This window comes from Narcine bancroftii, chromosome 2 (assembly GCF_036971445.1).
Source record: "Narcine bancroftii isolate sNarBan1 chromosome 2, sNarBan1.hap1, whole genome shotgun sequence".
Taxonomy (NCBI): Eukaryota; Metazoa; Chordata; class Chondrichthyes; order Torpediniformes; family Narcinidae; genus Narcine; species Narcine bancroftii.
The window spans coordinates 187,355,773-187,381,795 of NC_091470.1; the positions used below are offsets into that span (position 1 = coordinate 187,355,773).

At 50.0% G+C, this 26,023-nt stretch overlaps 1 protein-coding gene across 4 annotated transcripts; it reads left to right on the top strand.

Annotated features, from left to right (window-relative positions):
• Positions 1 to 529: 529 nt before the first annotated feature.
• On the top strand, positions 530 to 21,960 carry LOC138754782 (zinc finger and BTB domain-containing protein 12-like). 4 transcript variants are annotated; one of them, XM_069919603.1, is made up of 4 exons: positions 530 to 619; positions 6,653 to 6,762; positions 12,709 to 13,941; positions 19,306 to 21,960. In XM_069919603.1, the coding sequence occupies exons 3-4, from the start codon at positions 12,733 to 12,735 to the stop codon at positions 19,405 to 19,407; spliced, it is 1,311 nt and encodes a 436-aa protein (XP_069775704.1). In that variant the 5' UTR covers positions 530 to 619; positions 6,653 to 6,762; positions 12,709 to 12,732; the 3' UTR covers positions 19,408 to 21,960. The 4 variants fall into 4 exon arrangements, with proteins under 4 accessions (XP_069775704.1, XP_069775702.1, XP_069775705.1 ...); XM_069919601.1 differs by having other exon boundaries at positions 12,712 to 13,941; XM_069919602.1 differs by lacking the exon at positions 530 to 619 and adding an exon at positions 3,522 to 3,586 and having other exon boundaries at positions 12,712 to 13,941.
• Positions 21,961 to 26,023: the final 4,063 nt, after the last annotated feature.

A 26,023-nucleotide genomic window follows, 5' to 3' on the forward strand; every position in this document is an offset into this window, starting at 1 on the left:
CTCTTTCCCTTCCTCTTTTCCCCCTCCCCCCCCTCTTCCTTTCCCCCTCATGCTGGGGGAGCCCCACTCCCCTTTCCCCGTCTGTATTTGCTCTCCTTCCCTCTTGGTTCTCCTCTCCCCATTCACTGTCAATCTGCAACCTGTTCTAATTAAAATAGTGTATTGTCATCTGATTGTACGCGTACAACCTGACGAAACAAGGTTCTCCGGTCCTTGGTTCAAAACACACAGCCAGACATAACCCACATACAGACAATACACAGGCAGTACAAGTAGTCATATATTCAAATAAAGACATCCCACCCCCAAGGACCTTTCCTCCTCCCATTTCTGTTTCAAGGTTTGACCCAAGCCTTGATTAGTGACAAGGTCCGGGGAAGGTGTGAGTTACTGTTCTACGGGCGGCTCTGGATTGGAGAGGCCGGAGGTCACTTTGTTGAGCACTTTGGCTCTGTCCGCTGCAATAGTGGGGATCTCCCAGTGGCCGCTTGTTTCAATTCCCTGTCCCATTCCTTTGATTTCATGTTTGTCCATTGTCTCGTGCACGGCCAGACTGAGACCACCCGCAGCTTGGGGGAACAGCACCTCGTCTTCTGATTGGGCAGCCTCCAACTGGATGGTATTAACAACCTCTCTGGCTTTCATTCACCCCCCCCCCAACTCCTCCCTTACTTCTTCCCTCATTGTCTTCCCCATGTCTTTTCACACAGACACAATAAATTCTTACCTTTTCTCTTATCTTCAATTAACACCCTTTGTTGGTCTGGATTCCTTCCCCAGCAGCACTGTTTGAATTCTGAGATTTCCTGCTTATTCCTTGATGAAGGGCTCAGGCCAGAAATATCAGCAATATATCTCTGACTTATGGCCGCTGAAAAGATCAGCTGAGTTCCTCCAGCATTTCTCTGATTTTTAAAAAAAAACTACAATCACAGTGTTTCACTGTCTAGACCAGTGGTTTTCAAACTTTTTCTTTCCACCCACATCCCACTTGAAGTATTCCCTATGCCCTCTGTTTCAGGGATTACTTCAGGTTGTCTGTGAGTGGAAAGAAAAAGTTTGAGAACCACTGTTTTAATATCGTCCCTCATTGACTCATTATGTGGACGAGTTCATTGCTCCAAATGAAATGGGCCAATGACCATTTTTCTCAAGCAAAATATTTCAGTTACAATTGGGCCCAGAGCAATGGTTCTCAACCCTCCCTTCCCACTCACATCCTAGCTATGCCATCGGTGCTCGGTGATTAGTAAGGGATTGCTTAAGGTGGGATTTGTGTGGAAAGAAAAAAGGTCTAGACCGATTGCTGCTAATCTCTGCATCTCCCAAGTTCCCAACCTCCCCACCCCAACACCCACTGACCCAGTTACTCATCCCCATGTTAAAAGCCACAATTTTGCTTTTAAATCACCCTCCGCCACGCTCCTCAACCACTGATTTACAATAAAGATATCAATAGATTGAAAGAGTGCAGAGAAGATTGTTGCCCGGAGTTCAGGAACTGAATTACAGGGAAGGGTTAAACAGAATAGAACTTTATTCCCTGGAGCGTAAAAGAATGAGGGGAGATTTGATAGAGGTATTTAAATTTATGAGTGGCAAGTAGGCTTTTTTCCCCCACTGAGGGTAGGTGAGATACAAACCAGAGGATATGGGTGAAGGGTGAAAGGGAAAAAGTTTAGGGCAGTGGTTCTCAACCTTTTCTTTCCACTCCTAACCTATGCCATTGGTGCTCTGTGATTGCTTAAGGTGGTCTGTGAGTGGGAAGGGAAGATTGAGAACCACTGCTCTAGACCCAATTGTTACTGAAATATCTTGCTTGAGAAAAATTGTCATTGGCCCATTTCCTCTGGAGTTCTGAAACCGTGCACATAATGAGTCAATGAGGGACGATTAAAACAGGGGTTTTCAAGCTTTTTCTTTCCACCCACATCCCACCTTAGGCAATCCCTTACTAACCACAGAGCACCGATGGCATTGGGATTACTTAAAGTGGGATGTGAGTGGAAAGAAAAAGGTTGAGAACCACTGGTTTAGGGGGAACTTTTTCACACAGAGAGCGTTGGGAGTGTGGAACGAGCTGCCAGTTGGCGCAGGCTCAATTTTAACATTTATGAAAGAATTTGGACAGGTACAATGATGGGAAGGGTCTGGAGGGCTGTGGAATGGGTGCAGGTCAGTGGGGCTAGGTAGAATAATAGTTCAGCTAAGACTAGAAGGGCCGAAGAACCTGTTACTATGGTGTAGTGTTCTGCGGTGCTATGATTGCTGTTAATCTCTGCAGCCCTCCCAAGTTCCCAACCTCCCTACTCCAACACCCGCTGACCCAGTTACCCATCTCCTTTTTAAAATCCACAACCTTGCTTTTTGAACCCTCCCCCTCCCTTCCTCTCCACAGTCTGAAATTTATCCATCAAGTTCAATATTGTGCCGAGCTCTGGAATTTCCTCCTTTGCGGATGCCTCTCAAATCAGTCCATATCGAGTCTGCCCCACCATTTAATCATGACCTGATCCATTTTCCCACTTCCCTGATCCACGTCCCACTGCCCGGCCTTCTCCCTGTAACCTTCGATGCCCCCAGCTAATCCAGAACCAGTCAATCTCTGTCTTAAATACACCCGATGACCTGGCCTCCACAACTGCCCGTGGCAACAAATATCCCCTGGCTGAAGAAATTCCTCAGCATCTCTGTTCTCAGCTGCGGTCCGTGGTAGCAACAGCCGGGCTGCGTGCAGCAGGGTTTCCATGTGGCATGATACTGCGCCTCCTTGATTCGTGTAAGGAACAGGAGCCAGAGTGCTCACTCACTCATATCTACTCTGCTGACATCAGGATTATATTTGATCTTGCACTTCCAGTTGCATTTTCTTGGCTCGATCCCAGACGTCCCTCGATTAATGTCCAGAAATACATACAATCAATGATTGGGATAGTTTCCGGGGTACTGCAAGCAATTAGGAATGCGAACAACATGCTGTCGTTTATTGCAAAGGGAATTAATTATAGGAGAAAGAAAAATTATGCTTCGTTTGGTAAGAGAATTAAACCAGCTGTTGAATGAACTTAGCCAGTCAGGCATTGTCCGTGGACACAAGAGGCCGGTCAGCGATTTGGGCCTCCCCTCCCCCTCATAGACGCTGCTCGAACCGCTGAGCTCCCCCAACGATTTGTTTTCACTGCGGATTCCAGCAGCCTCATGTGCCGCCAGTGACGGGACCTCTTCTGCAAGGCAGCATGTGCCACTCATCTTTGCCCATCCCGTTGAGGTGTTCAGGGAGGGGTCTGTGCCCTGCTCTCGGGGAAGGGCGTGTTGCCTTCAGATTTATTGTCCGAGTATGTACACACAATCCTGAGATTCTTCTTCCTGTGCGTGAGGCACGATTACCACATCCTGGCAGTGCAAAGAAAAAATAGCTGACTCAACGTACACATGTAAACCAATAAAGAAATGTAAACAAACTGTGCAATAGAATAATATCCATCCCATAGGATGATGACTCTTCCTTTCAGTCAGTTTGTGGGGTTTGGTACGAGGATACCCCGCTCCACAGAAAGGAATAGCGTGTACGTGAATGGATTTTTAGGTGAGTGGGGGTTGCACAGGTCGAAACCCACCCTCTCGGGGAGATCCAAGGCGGCTGGGGGAAATTCTATGGCAGTGAATGGCCAGACCATGCTTCGATGCAAGGGTCATCGACCCTACGAGAGGGTTCATCCGTCCTTTGACTGGAATCTGCGTCCTGCAGGGTGTCTACCCACCCTGTGCACCAGGAAGCCAACCATGTGACAGGTAGTACTGGGTTACATGGTACCAGTAGCACTCAAACAAGTGACCTGATCCTACTGTGCAATACAGAGAAGAAAAAAAAGCTATAAAGTGCATAAGCAAGAGTCCTTAAATAAGTCCCTGATTGAGTTTGTGAACCGCTGGCTGATGAGGAGAGATTAGACAGGCCTGGATTACATCCAGTAGAGTTTGCAAAAAAATAAGAGGGACTTGTCTCACGCATGAAAGATGCTCTGTAATGTTTCTAAGGTGGTTGGATAGAGGATGTCTCCACTGGTGGGAGATTGTAGAAGAAAGGGGTCATTGTTTTAAAATAGAGATGAGGAGATTTATATTGAGGGTTGTGAATCTTTGGAGCTGATGAAGGTCTTTGACTTTTTTTTAAACACAAAGGAAGGCTTTAAAAAAATTGGCTGTTGATGGGAACGCTGGTAAAATTGTATTCGCAGAGCACTACAGCATGCTACAGGCCCTTAATATTTCCTACCAAAAAAACGAAACCTCTTAACTTTATTTTTCTTCCATCCATGTGCCTAAGAATCTCTTAAATGCCCCCTAATGTTTCAGCCTCCACCCCACCCCCGGCAGGGCATTCCAGGCACTCTCTGCATTTATTTAAAAATAACATACCCCTGATGCCTCCCCCAAACTTCCCTCCTTTCACTCTGTACGGATGTCCTCTGCTGTTTGCTTCTCCTGCCCTGGAAAAGAAGGTGCTGGCCGTCCACCTTACCTACGCCTCTCATAACCTTGCAGACCTCTCATCCTTCTTCGCTTCAAAGGAAAGAGTCCCTGCTCTGCAAACCTTGCTCACAAGATCTATTTTCCAATCCTGCAAAATCTCCTCTGCACCCTTTCCATACTTTCCACATCCTTCCTCATATTCTATGTGTGGTCTCACCAGAGCTTTGTAGAGCACCTCGCAACTCCTGAACTCAGTCCACTGACGAATGAAACCCCGCACCCCATAGGGCTTCTTAATTGTCCGATCAACCTTCGCGGCGACCTTGAGAGATATAATGGATTTGGACCCCAAGGCCCCTCTGTCTTCGACCTTCAGGTTTGACCTTCCAAAAATGCATCACCTCACACTTAACGGATTGAATTCAGTTCACCCACAATTTTAGGCCTGAAGGGGCTGAGGAACCTTCTCCCAATTTGGGTGTTCACTGAAGCTATACAGTTATCCTCTGAATGCAAGCTCCTCTCCTCAGTGGTCAACCACATTGTTTGAGGCTGTGAGCTTCCCCCCGCCCCCCACTAGTTTGTAATCTCTCCAGCTAGGGGAATCATCTTCCCTGACGCAACCAGTCTGTCAAACCCAAGAATGCTTTCCAGAGACAGAATTTATTGTCATGAACACATCACAAATTTCTTTACTTTGTAGCTGCATCTCAGTGCAAACATTTAGATAAACCATCTTAGAAAATAAATTAAAATAGTGCAAGAAAAAGACTAAGGCAGTGTCTGTGGTTCATTCAAGAAGTTGATGGCAGTAGCGAAGAAGCTGTCCTTGTGCTGCTGAGTGCTTGTCTTTAGGCTCCTGTACCTTTTTCCCGATGTTAGCAGAGTGGCCTGAGTGGTGGGGGTCCTTGATGATAGAGGCTGCTTTCTTGAGGCACTGCCTCTTGTGGATGTCCTCGATGGAATGTAGACTGGTGCCCCATGATGTCGCAGGCCAAGTTAGCAACCCTCTGGAGTACTTTCCAGTCCTGAGAGTTGGAGTCTCCGTACCAGGCATTAATGCAACCAGCCAGAATGCTCTCCATGGCACACCTGTACAGGTACACGATCCTTTATCCAGACATCTAAAATCCAGAAAGCTCCAAAATCTGGCAAGTGGGGAGAGAGGAGGCAGCGCGAGTTGGGTGAGCGAGGTGGGGGGAGATCGGCAGCGCGAGTCAGGCGGCTGAGAGACCAGTAGAGCAAGTCGGGTGGTTGAGAGACCAGTAGAGCGAGTCGGGCGGCCGGGAGAGCAGCATCATGAGTCAGGCGCCCAAGAGACTGGCAGAGCAAGTCGGGCAGGCGGGGGGAGATTGGCAGTGCGAGTCGGGCGGGCAAGGGGGGGTGGGGGAGTCGGCAGGGCGACTGGAAGGGGTCGGGGGTGGATACAGCAGCACAATTCGGGTGGGCTTAAATTTGGCTTTCCAAAATCTTGAAAAATCCAAAATTCGGAACACACTGTCCCCCCAGGGGTTCCGGATAAAGGATCATGTACCTGTAGAAGTTTTCTTCGGTGGTGTACCGAATCTCCTCAGGTACTTCACAAAGCATAGCCACTGGTGAGCTTTATTAGTGATTGCATCGACGTGGAGGCTCCAGGTCAGGTCCTCGGAGATTTCAACAGCCAGGGATTTAAGGTTCTCTCCGCTGCTGACCTGCTGATGAGGACTCTTCATGTTCTTCTAATTTCCTCATGAAGTCTACAATCAGCTTGTTGGATTTGCTAGCGTTCAGTGCAAGGTTGTGAATGTGACACCACTGAACAAGCTGATTCATCTCCCTCCTGTACACCTCCTCGTTCCCCCTCAATGAGCTGATCCATCTCCCTCCTCATTCCCCCTCAACGAGCTGATCCATCTCCCTCCTGTACACCTTCTCATTCCCCCTCAACGAGCTGATCCATCTCCCTCAATGAGCTGATCCATCTCCCTCCTCATTTTCCCTCAGCGAGCTGATCCATCTCCCTCCTCATTCCCCCTCAGCGAGCTGATCCATCTCCCTCCTCATTCCCCCTCAATGAGCTGATCCATCTCCCTCCTGTACACCTCCTCGTTCCCCCTCAACGAGCTGCTCCATCTCTCCTGAGCATTTCCTTATTTTGCTTCATCATTCAATAAGATCCATTCTCCTTATTTTAAAGTCTGAAGAGGCACAGACTGCTCCATCTCTCATGTGACACATCTATCAGCCCAGGGACCAGCCTGGTGAACCTTCAGAGCACTTCCTCTGCATCAAGTATACACTTTATAGGTAAGGAGACTACACTTATTTAGTGGTCTACGTCAATGTCTTGACATCAATGTAATGGCCATAATGAAGATGTTTATTGATGGCATTAAAATGTGTGTGGTTGTAGATGACGAGGATTGTCTCAAGTTACAGCCCATGACATGGATCAGTTAGATAGCTGGGCGGGAGAAAGATGGATCAGCTCGTTGAGGGGGAATCAGTTAGATAGCTGGGCAGGCGAACTTAATCCTGACGAGATCGGAGGGAGGAATTAGGCTAGGGCAGTGGTTCTCAATTCCCCCCACCCCCCCCACCTTACTTACCACCTTAAGCAATCCCTTACTAACCACAGAGAATGTATGGCATCCTGTGGTGGGGGGGGATAAAAGGGTTGAGAACCACTGGGCTAGGACATACACAGTAAGTGGTGGGGTTGGGGGGTCTGTTGGTGACCAGAGGGATCTTGGCAGTACACCTACGGATCTCTGAATGGGGACAAAGGAACAGGGACACCATCTAAAACACTGTTCCAGTCACACCTGGAGTATGTGTGCAATCAATGTCCCTGAACCATGGAATGGTTTCTGCAATCCAGAGAATATGCCTACGGGATGCTGGGCTTCATTAATAGGGGGATTGAATTCAGTAGTTGAGAGGTCATGTAACTCTACAAATATTTGGTAAGACCACACTATTGTGTTCAGTTCAGATCACCTCATTACAGAAGGATGTGCAGAGGGGATTTACCAGGTTACTGCCTGGATGGGGAAACAAGTCTTACACGACAAGGTTAGCAGAGCTGGGACTGGGTTCAGAGTTGCGAGGTGCTCTACAAAGCTCTGGTGAGAAACATGTAGAATATTAGGAAGGTTGTGGGAAGTATGGAGAGGGTGCAGAGGAGATTTCCCAGGATTGTAAAATAGGTTAACAGAGCTGAGACTCTTCCCTTTCGAGTGAAGAAGGATGAGAGGCATAGTTAGGGTGGACCTTTTCCATGACAGGAGAAGCAAACACCAGAGGACATCTGTAGAAAGTGAAGGGAAGGAAGTTTGGGGAGATGTCAGGAGAGTGGTGGGTGCCTGGAATGCCTTGCCAGGAGTGATGGTGGAGGCTGAAACATTGGGGGCATTTAACAGACTTTTAGACAGGCTCATGGATGAAAGTAAACAGAGGGTTATGGGGTAGGAAGGGTTTGAACCTTTTTTTGGAAGGAATACACGGGTCAGCACAAGATTGAGGGCCGAAGGGCCTGTACTGTGCTGTATTGTTCTATGTTATATAAAGTACACAGTGTGACCAATTGAGTTTCTCCAGCAACGTGTTCTTACTTCAATCATGGTGTCTGCAGACTCTAGTGTTTTACTCTGTTCTCCCTGGAGCTTAGAATCCTGGGGTTGACCTTAGGGACATAATTAAAATCATGAGGGGCTTAGTTTTTCCCCAGGGAAGGGGAAGTCCAAAACTAGAAGGTCGGCATGGGGACAGACGGGCTGAAAGAACTGCAAAGCTCGCTGTCAAAATGATGGGAGAATGAAGTGTCAAGGAGAGAGGGATCTCAGAGAGCATATCGGGGTGTTGCACCAGTGGGAAAATGCTGGAGGAACTCAGCAGGTCTCCCAGCATCCACAGGAGGTAAAGATATATTACCGACGTTTTGGGCCTGTGCCCTTCCACAAGGAATGAGCAAAAAGCAGGCAGATGTCTCAATAAAGACCAGAGAGAGAAAGGGATAAGAATGGGAGGGGGAAGGAGTTCAGACCAACAGACAAAAGTGGTTAATTGGATATGATAAGAGGAGAGGTGAGAACTAATTTTGGCTCTGGGAAAGGAGACTGAGGGAAGAGAAAGAGAGAGGGGGAGGGAAAGGTGATGGGGGAAGAAGGGAGGGCTAACAGAAACCGGAGAAGACGACGTTAATGCCATCAGTTGAAGATGAGGTGTTGTTCCTCCAATCTGCAGGTGGTCTCATTCTGGCAGTGCACCAGATCATGGACAGACAATGTCGATCAGGGAATGAGACAGGGAACTGAAATGGGTGGCCTCTGGGGAGATCCACTTGACTACAGGTGGACAGAGCTCAGGTGCTCTACAAAGCTGGGGGAAGTGACGAACAGACTATTCGGCCAGAATTTAAAGGGGAGGGCAGATGCTGGGGTCTGGAGCAAAACCCGCTCAGCTGGAGGTCAAGCCACTGATCGCCATTTCATTATAACTGTTTAAAGCTCCATTCTGCAGTGAGGGAGCAGAGTATGTTTACAACTGTCGTGCCAGGTGAGAAGAATTCCAGATGTAGGAATGACATCTACATGGGGTAGAGACTGAAGGGATGGAGACAGAGATCACAGGCAGCAACTATCCCTCAGCGGGGCATTTCATAGAAGGATTGGGGGGGAGTAGTCATGGGAAGAATTAATTGTACTGAGACTGATGTATGGGGTTGAGGGGGCATGAACCATTCCCATGTTTAAAAGATGGCGGGAGAACGCTTGACACATAAAGCAATGGAGCAAGGGGTGGAAAATGGGAACCAGCCAATGGAGCAGTAGAGGTACAATGGACTGAATGGTATCTGGGCATTAATTTAGTACTTAGAAAAGGGTGGCATGGTTTGTGGAGCGGTTATCGCAACACTGTTACAGCACCAGCAATCAGGACCAGGGTTCGAATCCTGCCCTGTCTGTCAGGATTTGGTAGGTTCTCCCCATGTCTGTGGGTTTTCACCGGGGGGGTGGGGGGGGGGGAGTTCTGGTTTCCTCCCACCAGGGGTGTAGATTAATAGGGTGTAAATTGGATGGCACAGACTCACTGGACGAAGTGGCCTGTTACTGTGCTGTTAGTCAAAATCTTATTTAAAACTTGGTGGTTTCTCTCCCCACAGATGCTGTCCCACCTGCTTTTCCGGTTTCAGACTTCTTCTTACTGTTCTCTGATCACCACAGTTTGAGCTTCAAAACACTTCTCTCTCAGGCTCTTCCACCAGTGGCCCTTTCATCTGAGCCCTTTGGTCACTCATTCTCACCATTGAGATTCTTTCAATCAATCAGAACAGTTCACAATACTAGGCCATAACCTGTGAAACCTTCTCCGCTCCCGTCAATTTACTGAAACCTCTTGGTGACATTTGAGAAGGGTGGGGATGAGTAATGGAAGCTCCCTCTATATGTATGTGGAGTAAACCAGGAAAATCCACAGACACTATGGCTGAATGAAAACACGATGCTGTAGAAACTCAGCAGGTGAAACTGTGTCCTTTGTACAAATTTCTAAATTGACAGAACAGTAACAGGCCATTTTGGTCAGTGTCACCCAATTAACTTACACCACAGTACAGTACATTTTGAACGGTGGGAGGAAACCAGAGCCCCTGGGGAAAACCCACGCACACACAGGGAGAACGTGCAAACTCCTTTCAGACAGCACGGGATTTGAAGCCCAGTCCCGACCACTGGCACTGGGGGAGGAGCACAGTCCCACAGGCAGGAGGTAATAGGTGGATAAGGGAGGGAGGACACACCAGCAAACAGGGGGAGGGGGGATGGCTGTGAATGGAGGGGGAGGGGAGGAGCAAAGGAGAGTGTGTGTGTGTGTGTGTACTCCTCCATGGCAAACCTGAATGCAAATCATTGTGGCAGGTACTTAAATAACTTTGTGCACCCATGCATGTGCGTGTGTCCACATGGACGTGACTGCAGTGGATGCATAGGCATATTTGTACAGTAATAGTCAAATTTTGTGGACCAATGTTTCGGGTAAAATTTAGGAGGTCGGCCATTACACATACACAACTTTTGTCGGGAGCTCGGATGGGCAGGCGTCCGAGGTTTTGGGAGCTAGTTGGGAGCTTGGACGGGTGGGTATCTGGAGCTTGGACAGGCGGGTGGACAGGCCGAAGTGAGCTCGGATGGGCAGGCGGCCAAGGTTTTGGGAGTTTGGATGGGTGGGTGTCTGGACAGGTGGGGGGGGAGAGGCCGAAGGGAGCTCGGCCAGGCTGAAGGGAGGTTAGACGGGCAGGCGATAGGGTGTCTGGAGCTCAGGTGGGCGGGCAGCCAGGTCAATCTCAGGTAGGTGGGTGGCCAAGAGTTGAAAATAGGGGTGGGGTCGACTTTTACACGGAATGGACTATTACATGTGTACATATGGTAATGCAGGTGATCAAACATCCAGGTGCACGTCGTTGTATATTTGGAATAGCCCGCATTGTTTCAGTGTGTGTGTGCACATGCTTGTCAGTGGATCTGTCTGGCAACAGGGCACGGATTCCAATGGGATAAATGGACCTGCCAAATTGTGCAGGAAGGAATCCATGCATATGGGGGCTTGCATATGCTGAAGTGGAAGGGTGGGGAGGGGGTACAGGGTCGGGGAGTGTATAGGGTGAGGGTGAGTAGAGGATGAGGGGGGTATAGGATGATTAGGAGTACTGGGTGAGGATGCGGGATGCTACAGGCTGAGAGGTTACAGGGTGAGGAAGGGGTAGAGGATTGGGGGAGGGTAACAGGGTGAGGGATGGTGTCCCGTCTGTGAGTGCTGGCCGCATCCTGATGCTGCTCTCCCTTGTGTCTCTCTCTCCTCCCTCCCTGTCAACTGCCTCCACCCAACCGCCCCTTGACAATGACCTCGGACGATGGGGTACAGGGCGAGGGTTACAGGATGAAGGGGGTTAGAAGGTGAGGGGGGTACAGAATGAGAGGGGTGTACAGGGTGAGGAAGTAGAGGATGGGGGTACAGGGTGAGGGGGAACAGGATGGGGGTACAGGGTGAGGGGGAACAGGATGGGGGTTGGGGTACAGGGTGAGAAGGTGAGGCAGGTACAGGGTGAGGGGTAGAGGACAAGGGGGGGAAACTGAGAGGATACAGGGTGACACGGCATAAAGGATGGGGGTACAGGGTGAGGAAAGTAGGGGATGGGGGGTGAGGTGGGGTAGAGGCAGGGTAGAGGTAGGGGGTACAGGATGAAGAGGTGAGGGCTTTAGGGTGAAGGGAAAACAGGGTGAGGGGGTAGATGATGAAGGGTACAGGGTGAGGTGGGGTAGAGGATGGTGGTACAAGATGAGGAGGTGGAGGCTTTTGGGTGAGGGGGGTACAGGGTGAAGTGGTAGAGGTCGAGGGGGAACAGTGAGGGGGTACAGGGTGACATGGGGTAGAGGATGGGATACAGAGTGAGGAGTAGGGGTAGGGTAGAGAGTGAGGCGGGGTTGAGTGGGGAGTACAAGATGAAGAGGTGGGGGCTATAGGGTGAGGGGGTACAGGGTGAAGGGATACAGGGTGGGGGTAGAGGATGAGCTGGGTTGTACAGGATGAGGGGGGTAAAGGGTGAGGAGGGGGTATAGGGTGAAGGGGTGTACTGGGTGAAGGGGTGTACTGGGTGAAGGGGTGTACTGGGTGAAGGGGTGTACTGGGTGAAGGGGTACAGGGTGAAGGGGGTACAGGGTGAGGAGGTAGAGGATGTGTTGGGTTGTACAGGATGAGGGGGAGGTAAAGGGTGAGGAGAAGGTATGGAGTGAAGGGGTGTACAGGGTGAAGGAGTACAGGGTGAGCTGGGGACAGGGTGAAGTGGGATACAGGGTGGGGGTAGAGGATGAGCTGGGTTGTACAGGATGAGGGGGGTAAAGGGTGAGGAGGGGGTATAGGGTGAAGGGGTGTACTGGGTGAAGGGGTGTACTGGATGAAGGGGTACAGGGTGAAGGGGGTACAGGGTGAGGAGGTAGAGGATGAGTTGGGTTGTACAGGATGAGGGGGAGGTAAAGGGAGAGGAGAAGGTATAGAGTGAAGGGGTGTACAGGGTGAAGGAGTACAGGGTGAGCTGGGGACAGGGTGGTGGGATACAGGGTGAAGGGGTGCAGGGGTTTTCACGAACGGGGTATGGGGTGAAGGGGTTACAGGGTGAAGTGGGGGGGGGTGTCAACTCAGTGCTGGGTGCATCCTGATGCTGCTCTCCCTTGTGTCTCCCCCCCACCCCCCTCCCAGCAGCTACCTCCCCCACCCCCGGCCATGAGCTCGGACGACGTGGTCCGGTTCCACTTCCCCAACCACGAGGTGTCGATCCTGCAGCGGATGAACCAGCTGCGCCTGGAGGAGCGCTTCTGCGACGTGACCATCGTGGCGGAGCGGCTTCGCTTCCCGGGCCACCGGGTGGTGCTGGCCGCCTGCTCGCCCTTCTTGCGCGACCAGTTCCACATGAACCCGTCGCGGGAAGTGCAGGTCTTCCCCATGACCGGGGCGCAGACGGTGCAGCGCCTGCTGCTCTCCTGCTACACTGGCACGCTGGAGTTCCCCTTCCGCGACATCCTCGACTACCTGACGGCCGCCAGCTGCCTGCAGATGGAGCATGTGGTGGAGAAGTGCCGCCAGTCGCTGTCGCCCCGCATCGGCCCGCGGTTGCCCGCATCGGCCGCCGACGAGACCGGCCCCGAACGGCCGGGCACGCCGCAGATCGCCACCTCGTCCGAGCGCGACGGCCCGTGGGCCGGCGAGGCGGGCGAGGCGGTGAAGCTGGAAGGGGAGCCCCAGAGGGTGGCCCCCGCCCCCGCCGCCGCCTTCGGGCCGGCCGACGACCTGCGCATCCGCAAAGTCGAGTCGCTGGCCGACTGCATGGAGGAAGGGGCGGCGGGCGAGCGCTCCGAGCCCGAGCCCCGCATCCACTCCACGGTGAGCGGGGCGCACGACTACCCAGAGGCGGGTGGCGCGCCCTACGGCATGTCCGAGGTGCTCATCTCCGATGACTTCCCCGAGGAGGACTACGAGAGCTCGGCCAGCGAAGACTGCCGCAGCGGCTTCTACCGGGGCGGCGGCGAGGAAGCGCCCCCGGCCCCCGCCGACGGCGCCGACGTGGAGCCGGCCCGCTGCCCCGAGTGCGCGTCCGCCTTCGAGCAGCGGGAGCACCTGGCCGCCCACATGGTCACCCATCGGCTCTACATGTGCCTGCTGTGCGGCAAGGTGTTCAAGAAGAACGCGCGGCTCGCCCAGCACATCAACGTGCACACTGGCTTCAAGCCCTACTGCTGCGCCGTGTGCGGCCGCACCTTCACCCAGAAGCGCTCGCTCAAGGACCACATGAACGTGCACAACGGCGACTCGCCCCACTGCTGCAACTTCTGCGACATGCGCTTCACCCACTACAGCACGCTACGCGTCCACCTGCGCGACCAGCACGGCAAGACCACCACCCGCAACCTGGACAAGCCGGCCGAGATCAGCATGGTGGTGCCCTAGGGATGGGCGGCCTTCGCGTCTCCTCCCCCCTGTCCGCTGAACCCCACCTCGTTCCCTTGCCCCTGAATTCCACTTCGCCCCTGCCCACCTCCCCTCTGTCCAACAGATCCCCACCTCGCCCCTTCCCGCCTAGCTCACACCTCGCCCCTGCCCGCCTGACACCACCTCACTTCTATCCAACAGACCCCACCTCACCCCTGCCCAACTAGCTCCCACCCTGCCCACTTGACGCCCACCTCACTTCTGTCCAAAAGACCTCACCTCATCCCTACCCACCTATCTCCTACCATGCCTCTTCCCGCTGAACCCCACCTCACCCCTGCCTGGCTAGCTCCCACCTGCCCATGCCAGCAGAACTCCACCTTGTTCCTACCCACCTACTTCCCACCTTGCCCCTGCCCACTGATGCCAACCTCACCAGTCCAATGGACCCCACCTTGCCCCCGCCTGCTGTACCCCACCTCACCTCTATCCAACAGACCCCACCTTGCCCCTGCCCAACTAGCTCCCACCTTGCCCTGCCTGCTGAACCCCACACTCTGCTTGCCTGATTCCCACCTGTCCAACAGACCCCACCTTGCCCCTGCCCGCTGTACCCCACCTCTCTATGCCTGCATATCTCCCATCTCACCCCTGCCCACTGATGTCCACCTCACCCCTGCCCGCCTAGCTCCCACCTCACCCCTGCCTGCCTGATGCCCACCTCACTCTTGTCCAATGGACGCCACCTTGCCCCTGCCCGCCTGATGTCCACCTTTCCCATCTAATGTCCACCTCACCCCTGCCCACCTGATGCCCACCTTTCCCATCTAACACCCCTCATCGCTGCTCGCCTGAAGCCCACCTCTCCCATCTAATACTCACCTCACCCCTCCCTGCCTGTCGCCCACCTCACTCCTGTCCAACAGACCCACCTTGTCCCTGTCCACCTGACACCCATCTCACCCCTGCCTGCCTGATACCCACCTTGTTCTTGTCCAACTGACCCCACCTCGCGCCAGACGCCCACCACACTCCTGTCCAATAGATCCCACCTCGCCCCTGTCTGCCTGACATCCACCTCACTCTTGTCCAATGGACGCCACCTTGCCCCTGCCCGCCTGATGTCCACCTTTCCCATCTAATATCCACCTCACCCCTGCCCACCTGACGCCCACCTCTCCCATCTAACACCCTCACCCCTGCTCGCCTGAAGCCCACCTCTCCCATCTAATGCCCACCTCACCCCTCCCTGCCTGTTGCCCACCTCACTCCTGTCCAACAGACCCCACTTTGTCCCTGTCCACCTGACACTCACCTCACCCCTGCCTGCCTGATGCCCACCTTGTTGTTGTCCAACTGACCCCACCTCGTGCCTGACGCCCACCACACTCCTGTCCAATGGATCCCACCTCGCCCCTGTCTGCCTGACATCCACCTTGCCCCTTCACACCAGCCCCCACCACCCTTGCCTGCCTATCTCCCAACTCTCCTGCCTCATCCCAATCTTGCCCGCGTAACCCCACCACTCCCACCTAACTTCCCCTCCTACCTACTCCCACCCCCTCCCCTCCCTATCCACTCCTGCCCCCTCCCCTTCCGATCCCCACTGACCTATTCCCACCCCCTCCCCTCAACCCCCACCTACCCACTCCTGCCCCTAACCCCCACCTACTTACTCCCACACCCTCCCTTCCTGACCCCTACTTATCCACTCCCACCCCTCCCCTCCTGACCCCCACCTACCCATTCCTTCCCCACCTACCCACTCTTTCCCCTCCCAACCCCCCACCTACTCCCGCCCCCTCACTTCCCAACCCCACCTTCCCACTCCTGACCCCCTCCTCCCCACTCCCACCCCCTTCCCTCCCAATTCCTACCTGCTCACTCCTGCAACTTTGGCCTCCACTCTTATCATTCCCAACTCCCCCCCCACCAGCTATTGCACCTCCTACCTACTCCACCCTTTCCCCATCCCATGTCACCCCTTCCAACAACCACCTCTGCCACCTACCCACCCTTCTTACCCCTTTCTAGCAATCTACTGTCTGCCCTTTCTATCCAACTATCACATGCAGCACCCCTCCCTCCCCATCCATCTACCCACTCCTTCCCCCTCCCCTCCTACCTTTCCCCATCCAGCCTCCTACACCTGTCCACCCCACTCACCCTCCTGCCCTCCCCATCTACACTCTACTCCTCCCACCTACCCCTAACCCCATCTGTACTCTACCTACGGACTCCACACCTTCCCTGTCCCTCGTCACCCCTCCCAACAACCACCTCGGCCACTTATCCCCTTCTACCCACCCCCTTCCTTCTCCAATAACTCCTCCCCAACCCTCGCTTTCTCTCCCTCCCACTACTCTCTCCCTCTTCTGACACCAGTTGAACAGCTTGCCTTCTCGTTTCCTGACAGGGACCGTCGTACCATCAATCTTTCACCTCCCAGGCATGCTGCTCGGTTTGTAGTGGTGGGGGGAAGGGGATCCCATTTTTACGTTGGTCCATCAGTTGACAGGATTCACATCTTTATGTAATCTATATTTTTATTCTTCAAGAAAAAAAATAATAATTTGTGGATTTTAAAGCCAAGCATCTGAAGATTATTCTTTATTTTCAAATTTGTGTTTTATTTCAGAGGATTCTTCAGGGAGTCTTTCTGCTGCACCCTGAAAAGCAGACTTAATCACCCACCCCCCCCCCCCCCAATTCCAGGCACCTACAGGGCCCTCCATAATGTTAGGGACAAAGACACTTTTTATGGGCCCAGAGGACCCCAAATCCCAGCAGCAATAGAAATTCAGCAAAGCAAGTGGTTACTTAAACCAAAGTTACTTTTAATTTTTTTTAAACATAAAAACAGGATCAAACTTTAACTTATTACTATTAACTTAACTCCCTTCTAATTCTCATCACACGTGTATGTTATGTGGGTGTAAGTTCAGAAAAGTTCTTTGATTCCCAGTCTAATCCTCACTTCTCCAAGTTCACCGGTATCAGGCAATTCTTATACTGTGCACAGAATTCAACATTTATGAATTTTCACCAGTCTCTGGTGCTTTCAGGTAAATGGTTACCACTCACGAAGGTTCTTGTTTGTTTCAGAGAGAGATTTGTTGCTCGTTGAGCACATATGCAAACTGATTTCCTCCAATCAGCCACTTCAATGTCTTGCCAAAGAAACATGCCCCATCGTGGGTTTTCCAAGTGATAACCTCTTCTTCCAGGTCACCACCAAGTTCCTCTTTTTTCCCTTATTTCAGGTGATGCCCTCTAGCCAGGCCATTTCCTCTCGTAAGGGCTACAGGGGTTTTGAACAGGTTGAATTCACAACCCATCTTCAAAATGGGGTTTAAACAAGCTTACAAAAGCCACTGCAGAACTAAAACTGAATTCTTACCCTCTCTCTCTTTTAGAGAAAACCTGTTCTCTCTCTACTTGCAAAACCACATGAGTCTCTTAGAACAGCAAACTACAACCAGACAGATTGCTGAACTGGACCCGATCTTCTGAGTCCGTTCATCCATTGCTTTCAAAACAAGAATCCATTTCCACAGCATCAGTCCAATTAACACCTACTTGTGAAGTCTCTTGAGCCCAGGTTCTTCTATTTGCACCTCCTTGTGAAAACCTTTAGCGAAGCGGTCTCCTTGTGTTATGAGCCTAAAGGACCCCAAAACCCAGCAGCAATAGACATTCACCCAGACAAGTAGTTAATTAAACAAAAGTTGTTTTTAATTATCTTTAAACATGAAAAGCGAATCAAACTTTAACATCTCTATTATCTTAACTACCCAATTTAACCCCCTTCTAATTCTAAGCGCACGTGTATGTAATGTGCGTGTAAACTTGGAGAAGTGAGGATTAGACTGGGAATCAAAGAACTTTTCTGATCTTATACCCACATAACATATACGTGTGATGAGAATTAGAAGGGGGTTAAGTTAATAGTAATAAGTTAAAGTTTGATCCTGTTTTTATGTTTAAAGAAAATTAAAAGTAACTTTTGTTTAAGTAACCACTTGTCTTGGAGAATTTCTATTGCTGCTGGGTTTTGGGGTCCTCTGGGCCCATAAAAAGTGTCTTTGTCCCGAAGTTTACAGTTCAATCTCACTTCTCATTCTTCCAAGTTCTCTGGTTGCAGGTAATTCTTATACTGTACACAGAATTTAATGTATAAAGTTCATCAGGCTTTGGTGCTCGAAAGGCAAATGTTTACCACTCAGGAAGGTTCTTGTAGAGTTTGCAGAGAGAGATGTGTTCCAGGATTTCCACAATTGAGGTACCACCATTAGTCACCTGAATGTCTCACTGATGAAACTTGCCCCATCAGGGTTCTCCAGATGATAACCTCTTTCTTTCAGGCTATCACAGAGTTCCTTTCTGTTCCACTTATTCGAAGAGAAACATCAGTCAGATAGCACTTCCAGCCATCTGCTGCTCTGAAGTTTGTTTCCATTCCAATCAGCTTCTCCTGCTTGTTTCAGCTGTGACTGTTCAATCTCTCTCTCTCCCTCTCATATCTGAGATACCAACTTTCAGAAAGCCCATGTGACTCTTTCACTTGCAAAACCCCTGACCTCCTCCAGCAAACAATCGGAGTTGGTCTTCTTGGTCAAGCTGTTGTCTTAAGGTAAACAAAAACCCAGGAGTGATCTTTCTGTGCACTCTAACAGCCAGAGCATCTATTGCTTATTGCTTTAATGGCGTCATTTCAATTAGTACCTACTTGTGAAATGTGCACAGCATTCTCCATAGTTTCTGTAAAGTTACTGAAGATGAATTCTTCAATATTTCAAATAAGATCTGTTTTAAAGATATGTGTATGTATGTAACCTACTCTAATTTTACCAATTTATCTCCCAAATAATACATTACACCTTGTTTTACTGACTTTGCAAAGCCCCTCAGTGCCCTGCGTGATTGGTTTCAACATTTGAAATTATCTGTTTTGTGAAGTGTTTGGGTGAAGCAACCTACACTCTAAACCCCCCACAATCTATCTCCTTTTTAAAAAATGATCTCTATACAATATAAAATATATATCCATCGCGCCCTTTATTTGCCTCAGCTCCACTGTTTAAATTTGTCATCATACACTTCACGTGTAATTAAAGTGCACATTCTTGATTTTATTCAAGGTTATTTACACATATTTTGGTTTGACCATCTAGAAATGGCAGCCATTTTTTGCATTGTCCCCTCATTTCAGGGCACCATAATATTTGGGACTTAGCAAAGGGATGTATATTAAAGTAATCATGTTTAGTACTTTGTTGCATACCCTTTGACTGGTTGAAGACTGGTTGACATCACCAGGTGCTGCGTATGTCCTCTGGGGCTTGTCCTCTTATGTTTTCTCTTCAGCAGGCTCAATTGGATGTAGACTTGGCCATTCAAGAACCTAGCTTTGGAAAAACTCCTTTATGGATTCAGCAGTCCGTTTGGGATCATGGTCTTGCTGTAGGATGAAGTGCTGTCCAATGAGTTTGGGGGCATTGGCTCGAACTGGAGCAGATGTAACGCCTCAGAATTCATTTTGCTACTGGCACCAGCAGTTGCGACATCAATGAAGATAAGTGCGCCAGCAAGACGTGCCCAGGCCACAACACCCCCACCACCATATTTCACAGATGAAGTGGCATGCTTTGGATCTTGCACAGCAGGATGGCTATCTTCCGGGCGAAGTGGAAGCAACGAGTGACACCTGAGAACTGTGGCAGGGCCTGGACACCATAACCTATCACAAACCCAAAATCCGATGAAGTAGCAGACGGCAACACTGCTTTCCCAAAGGAACTCAACGCCTTCCACACACGATTTGATGACTGTAACAGCAAAGAACCACCCTCCACGCCCCCATGTGCTCTGAGGATCCCACCCTGTCCATAATTGAGGATGTTGCCTTCAGGAGAGAGAATTTGAGGACAGCATCCGAACCGGATGGAGTACCTGGCTGAGTGTTAAAGATTTGTGTTGACAACTTATAGAGGTATTCACAGATATCTTCAGTATCTCACTCCAGGGCACGATACCCAACTGTTTCAAACAGACGTCAACTAAAAGAAGAATGAAGTAACCTGCCTTAATGACTATCGACCAGTAGCACTTACATCAACAGTAATGAAGTGTTTAGAGAGGCTGGTGATGAAACCTTTCAGCTCCTGTCTGAGCGGGGACATGGATCAGTTCCAGTTCGTCTATCGTATTAACAGGTCTATGGTGGATGCCATCTCACTGGCCCTACACAAAGCCCTGGAGCACCCGGACAGCAAAGATGCATCAGGGTGCTCTTTATCGACTACAGTTTAGCATTTAACACCATCACCTCCTCAAAACCGATCAGCAAACTCCAAGACCTGGGAGTTACCCCACTGTGTAATTGGATCACGGATTCCTCACCTCCAGACCACAAGCGGTGAAGATTGGGAAGAACTTCTCCACAATCTCCATCAGTATCGGAGCACCACAGGCCTGTGCTCTTAGCCCCCTGCTCTACTCACTTTACACCTACAACTTATAGTTTGGTACAACAATAACACCATCTACAAATCTGCCGATACTGTGGAGGTGGGTTGTATAAAGGAAGGGGATGGGTCAGCAGACAGAATGGATATTGAAATCCTGGCTGAATGGTGCACCATTGCACTCAATGTCACCAAAACTAAGGAGCTGATTGTTGACCTCAGGAAAGGAAAGCCAGAGGTTTACAATCCAGTGATCACTAGGGGATCAGATATGGAGAGGCTGAGCAAATTTAAGTGCTTGGGAGCCAATATCTTGAAGGATCTTTCCGGGTCCCAACTCACCAATTGGCATCATGAGGAAATCACGTCAGTGCCTCTACTTCCTCAGGAGTTTGGGGAGGTTTGGTATGACATCTGTGAGCGGGAAGGGAAGGTTGAGAATCCCTGCTCTAGATCCAATTGTTGCTGAAGGAATTGCTTGAGAAAAATTGTCATTGGCCCATTTCCTTTGGAGCCATGAAACGGTGCACATAACAAGTCAATGAGGGACGATTAAAACTTTTCTTTCCACACACATTGCCTCAAGCAATCCCTTACTAATCAGAGCACCGATGGCATTGGGATTACTTAAAGTGGGATGTGAGTGGAAAGAAAAAGGTTGGAAACCACTGCATTAAATTAACTTTTATTGAATTTAGCATGTTCATTCACATAATGATGCCGACACATTGAGCTAGTTCAACTGATTTTGCCGCTGATTTTCATTTGACCTGATGCCTCTTATGTCCAGCAATAGTCGGCCAGCACTGATGAATTCCAGTTGCCCTGATGCAGCCCAGGACATCTCAGGTGAAACCCTCCCCACAGGGGAATCACCGCCGTTGGAGATAGGCAGCAATCATCAAATAGCCTTGTGCACTCTGTGGTGGTCGCCATGTCCTGGAGAAACCTTTCACCATGTTTCGTCACTAACTGCACCAAGATCAGCAGGGAAGACGTCCCAGTGCGAGTGCAGAAGGTGAAATTTCAATGACGTTGCCCGGTATGATTCTGTATGCTTGAAGCAGACTTAAAAATGTTACAGAACATCACAAAACTGGGTCATATTTTTAAAAACATTAGGAATATTTCAAGGTGATTTTTGTGATCAGCTACCCAAAATCGATAAAATACACCCAAACGTGTTCAGGAAGCAAAACTTTCGTTGTCCAGTGTATTTATATGAGAAATAGGAGCAGGGGTCGGCCATTAGGCCCGTCGACCCTGTTCTGCCATTCATGGCTGATCTGATCAATGACTCAACTCCACCTACCTGCCATTTTCCCCATATCCCTTAATTCCTTTATTTTTTATGTAAAAATCGAACTGAACCTTAAATATGCTTCTTGAAGTCGCCTCAACCGCTTCCCTGGGCAGAGAATTCCACAGATTCACGACTCTCTTGAGAAAAACAGTTCTTCCTCATCTCCGTCTTAAATCTACTCCCTGAATCTTGAGGCTGTTTCCCCCTAGTTCTGGTCTCACCTACCAGTGAAGACAATTTTCCTGCCTCTATCTTATCTATCCCTTTCATAATTTTATATGTTTCTATTAGATCTCTCATTCTTCTGAATTCGAGTGAGTATAATCGCAAACAATTTAGTTTCTCCTTGTTGGTCAATCCCCTCATTTCCAGGATCAACCTGGTGAACCTCCTCCGGACTGCCTCCAAGGCCAGTATACCCTTCCTCAAGTATGGAGACCAGATCTGCACATAGTCCTCCAGGGGTGTCTTCACCTGTACCTTGTACAGTTGCAGCATGACCTCCCTGCTCTTGAAACCAATTCCTCTAGCGATGAAGGTCAACATTCCATTTGCCTTCTTAATAACATGCTGTACCTGCAACCCAACATTTTTGCGATTCGTGCACAAGTTCGTCTGCACCACAGCAGGCTGCAGTCTTCAGTCTTTCACCATTTAAATAATAATCTGCTTTTCTATTTTTCCTGCCAAAGTGGATAACCTCGCATTACTAACATTGTACTCCCATCTGCCACACCTCTGCCCACTCACCTAACTAGATCCTTCTGCAGCCTCTCCCCATCCTCTGTACATTAGGGGAAATTTGTTCACTCGGTGTGGAATGAGCTGCCAGTGGAGGAGTTGGGTGCAGGTTTGATTTAAGGGAATATTTGATAGGTACGCAGATGAGAGGGGAACAGAGGACTACGGTCCAGGTGCAGATCCCTGCAAATAGATGGGCAGAAGGGCCTGTTTCTGCGCGGTAGTGTTTTCTGGTTCTAAATCTACTCCTTCCACAAATTGCTCAATACTTCAGATTTACAATAATACGTCAATTATGAACAGCTGTTGGCTATTTGTGGGGAGGTTCTAAACCACCCTTGTCTCTAAATAAGTTTCTCCATGCATTGATGGGCAAATTGATCTCATGGTTCCAGACTCCCCAACCAGCCTTATCAGTTCTTGGAACCATTTTGAGGCGGGGCGGGAGGTGGGTGGGGTGGGGGGGGTGCTCAGTTCATCACATGCTGAGAACCTGATAGTTGTTACCACTGGTTTAATATTAAATGGGAACTGGCACCGACAGCAGCTGCAGACAGGAACTGGTGAGACGCTTCCTGTAAGTCCAATTTATTTATCTCTGGTCATGCCCTTGGTGAACTGGCGGCCACTTGCCTTTCCCAAAGCGTTGAACGTCAAGAAATGACATTAAACCGGCGTGGAGCGAATTTACGAGATAGGTTTAATTGCCAAAGACTGAAGGGATCACCTGTTTATCTTCCACCCCCCAGACTCTGAAATACATCCTCCAAAGGTTACTGTCCCTGGGTCTCCCTCCGTTTTTTTTTCCTGGAAGATAATGCAGCAAATCGGTAACAGCAATGGAAAATTCTGGAAGCACGCAGCAGGCCAGACAGAATCAGAAGCAAAAAAAAAAGCAGGGTCGAGGTTCAGGGCTTGCATGGACATAAACACTGTAGTCTCTTTATTGCCACAGTGTTTATTGGCCCTTCGCCGTCTGGTTCAGCTATGTTATAGCCCTATTCCCTTGAAAATTCCGAGGTGCAAAGGGACTTGGGAGTCCTTGTGCAGGATACCCTCCTGGTGAAGTCGATGGGGAAGACAGTGAATGCAATGCTGGGTGTTCATTTCAAGGGGAATAGCAGGGAGGTAATATTAAGATTCTTGAAGTACTGGTGGAGACCTCACTTGGAGTACGATGTACAGCAGTGGGCCTCAAACTTTTTCTTTCCCCTCACGTCCCACCTGAAGTGGCCCGTTCGCCACAGGTGCTCCATGATCAGGAAGGGATTCCTTGAGATGGTTTGTATGCCTGCCAGCATTTTGTTAAGACTTTGAGGGAGGGCCCAAGCCCGAAACATGGGTCACATGTCTCTTTGCTACATAAAGGACACTGTTTGGCCCGCTGAACTTCTCCAGCATTTTGTGTGGTTTTTTTAAACCTTAAGATGGACTAGGGGTGGGAAGGGAAGGTTGAGAACACCCAATTGTTACTGAAATATTTTGCTTGAGAAAAATGGTCATTGGCCCACTTCCTTTGGAGTGATGAAACCATGCACATAATGAGTCCATGAGGGATGATTAAAACAGTGGTCTTCAAACCTTTTTCTTTCCATCCGCATCCTATCTGAAGCAGTCCCTTACTAATCATAGATCACCGATGGCAGAGAGATTATTTAAAGTGGGATGTGAGTGGAAAGAAAAAAGTTGAGAACCACTGATGTACCGTTTTGGGCACGTTATTGGAGAAAAGATGTGCTGGTGTTGGAGAAGGTGCAGAGAAGATTTTAAATAAAAAAAATTAGACATAGAGCATGGTAACAGGCCATTTCGGCCCATGACCTTGCCGCCCAATTTACACCCCATTAGTCTACACCTGGACGTCAAGCACTGAAGAGCTAGCTCTGAATGGGCAACTAAAGCGGCATCGTCTGCAAAGAGTAGTTCACGGACAAGTTGCTCTTGTGTCTTGGTGTGAGCTGACAGGCGCCTCAGATTGAAGAGACTGCCATCCGTGCGGTACCAGATGTAAACAGCGTCTTCATTGTTGAGGTCTTTCATGGCTTGTTTCAGCATCATGCTGAAGAAGAGCCAGCTCTTCAGCGCTTGACGTCCTGTTTTGCGGAAACTTCCAAAATGTTTGGCCTGGAAGTCAGCCTGAAGAAAACTGAGGTCCTCCATCAGCCAGCTCCCCACCATGACTACCAGCCCCCCACATCTCCATCGGGCACACAAAACTCAAAACGGTCAACCAATTTACCTATCTCGGCTGCACCATTTCATCGGATGCAAAGATTGACAACGAGATAGACAACAGACTCGCCAAGGCCAATAGTGCCTTTGGAAGACGACACAAAAGAGTCTGGAAAAACAATCAACTGAAAAACCTCACAAAGATTAGCGTATACAGAGCAGTTGTCATACCCACACTCCTGTTCGGCTCCGAATCATGGGTCCTTTACCGGCATCACCTACGGCTCCTAGAACGCTTCCACCAGCGTTGTATCCGCTCCATCCTCAACATTCATTGGAATGACTTCATCTCCAACATGGAAGTACTCGAGATGGCAGAGGCCGACAGCATCGAATCCACGCTGCTGAAGATCAAACCGCGCTGGGTAGGTCACGTCTCCAGAATGGAAGACCATCACCTTCCCAAGATCGTGTTATATGGCGAGCTCTCCACTGGCCACCGAGACAGAGATGCACTAAAGAAGAGGTACAAGGACTGCCTAAAGAAAGCTCTTGGTGCCTGCCACATTGACCATCGCCAGTGGGCTGATATCGCCTCAAATCGTTCATCTTGGCGCCTCACAGTTCGGGGGGCAGCAACCTCCTTTGAAGAAGACCGCAGAGCCCACCTCACTGTCAAAAGACAAAGGAGGAAAAACCCAACACCCAACCCCAACCAACCAATTTTCCCTTGCAACCGCTGCAATCGTGTCTGCCTGTCCCACATCAGACTTGTCAGCCACAAATGAGCCTGTAGCTGACGTGGACATTACCCCTCCATAAATCTTTGTCCATGAAGCCAAGCCAAAGAAGAGTCTACACCTGAATGGTGGGAGGAAACCAGAGCCCTCCCCCTCCCCCTCCCACTGGGGAAAATGTACAAACCCATTACAGATAGCACAGGATTCAAATCCCAGACCTGATTGCTGGCGCAGTAAAGGTGTCGCGCTAACCGCTACGCCAAGCGGGCCAGCTTTTTTTTTACTTACCAGGATTGAAAAGTTTAGCATATGAGAATGGCAGCCTCTTGCACTGCATTCGTTGGGGTACAGAAGGATGAGGGCGGGCGGGGGGGGGGGGGGGTCCTCGTAGAGGCATCTCAAATGCTGAAAGGCAGGGACAGATTAGATGGGGCAAGGACGCTCCCATTGTCGGGGATTCCAAGACGAAAGGGCATAAATTCAGGATAAAGGGGCGTCTGTTTAAAACAGAAGACATGGAAAAAATTCTTTAGCCAGGGGGTCGTGAGTCTGTGGAACTTGTTGCCCCAGGCAGAGATTGACGGGCATTTGATCAGTTTGGGAGAAAGCCAGGGGGGGTGGTGTGGGGCTGACTGGGAGGATGGATTAGAGTGGCGATGGGCTGA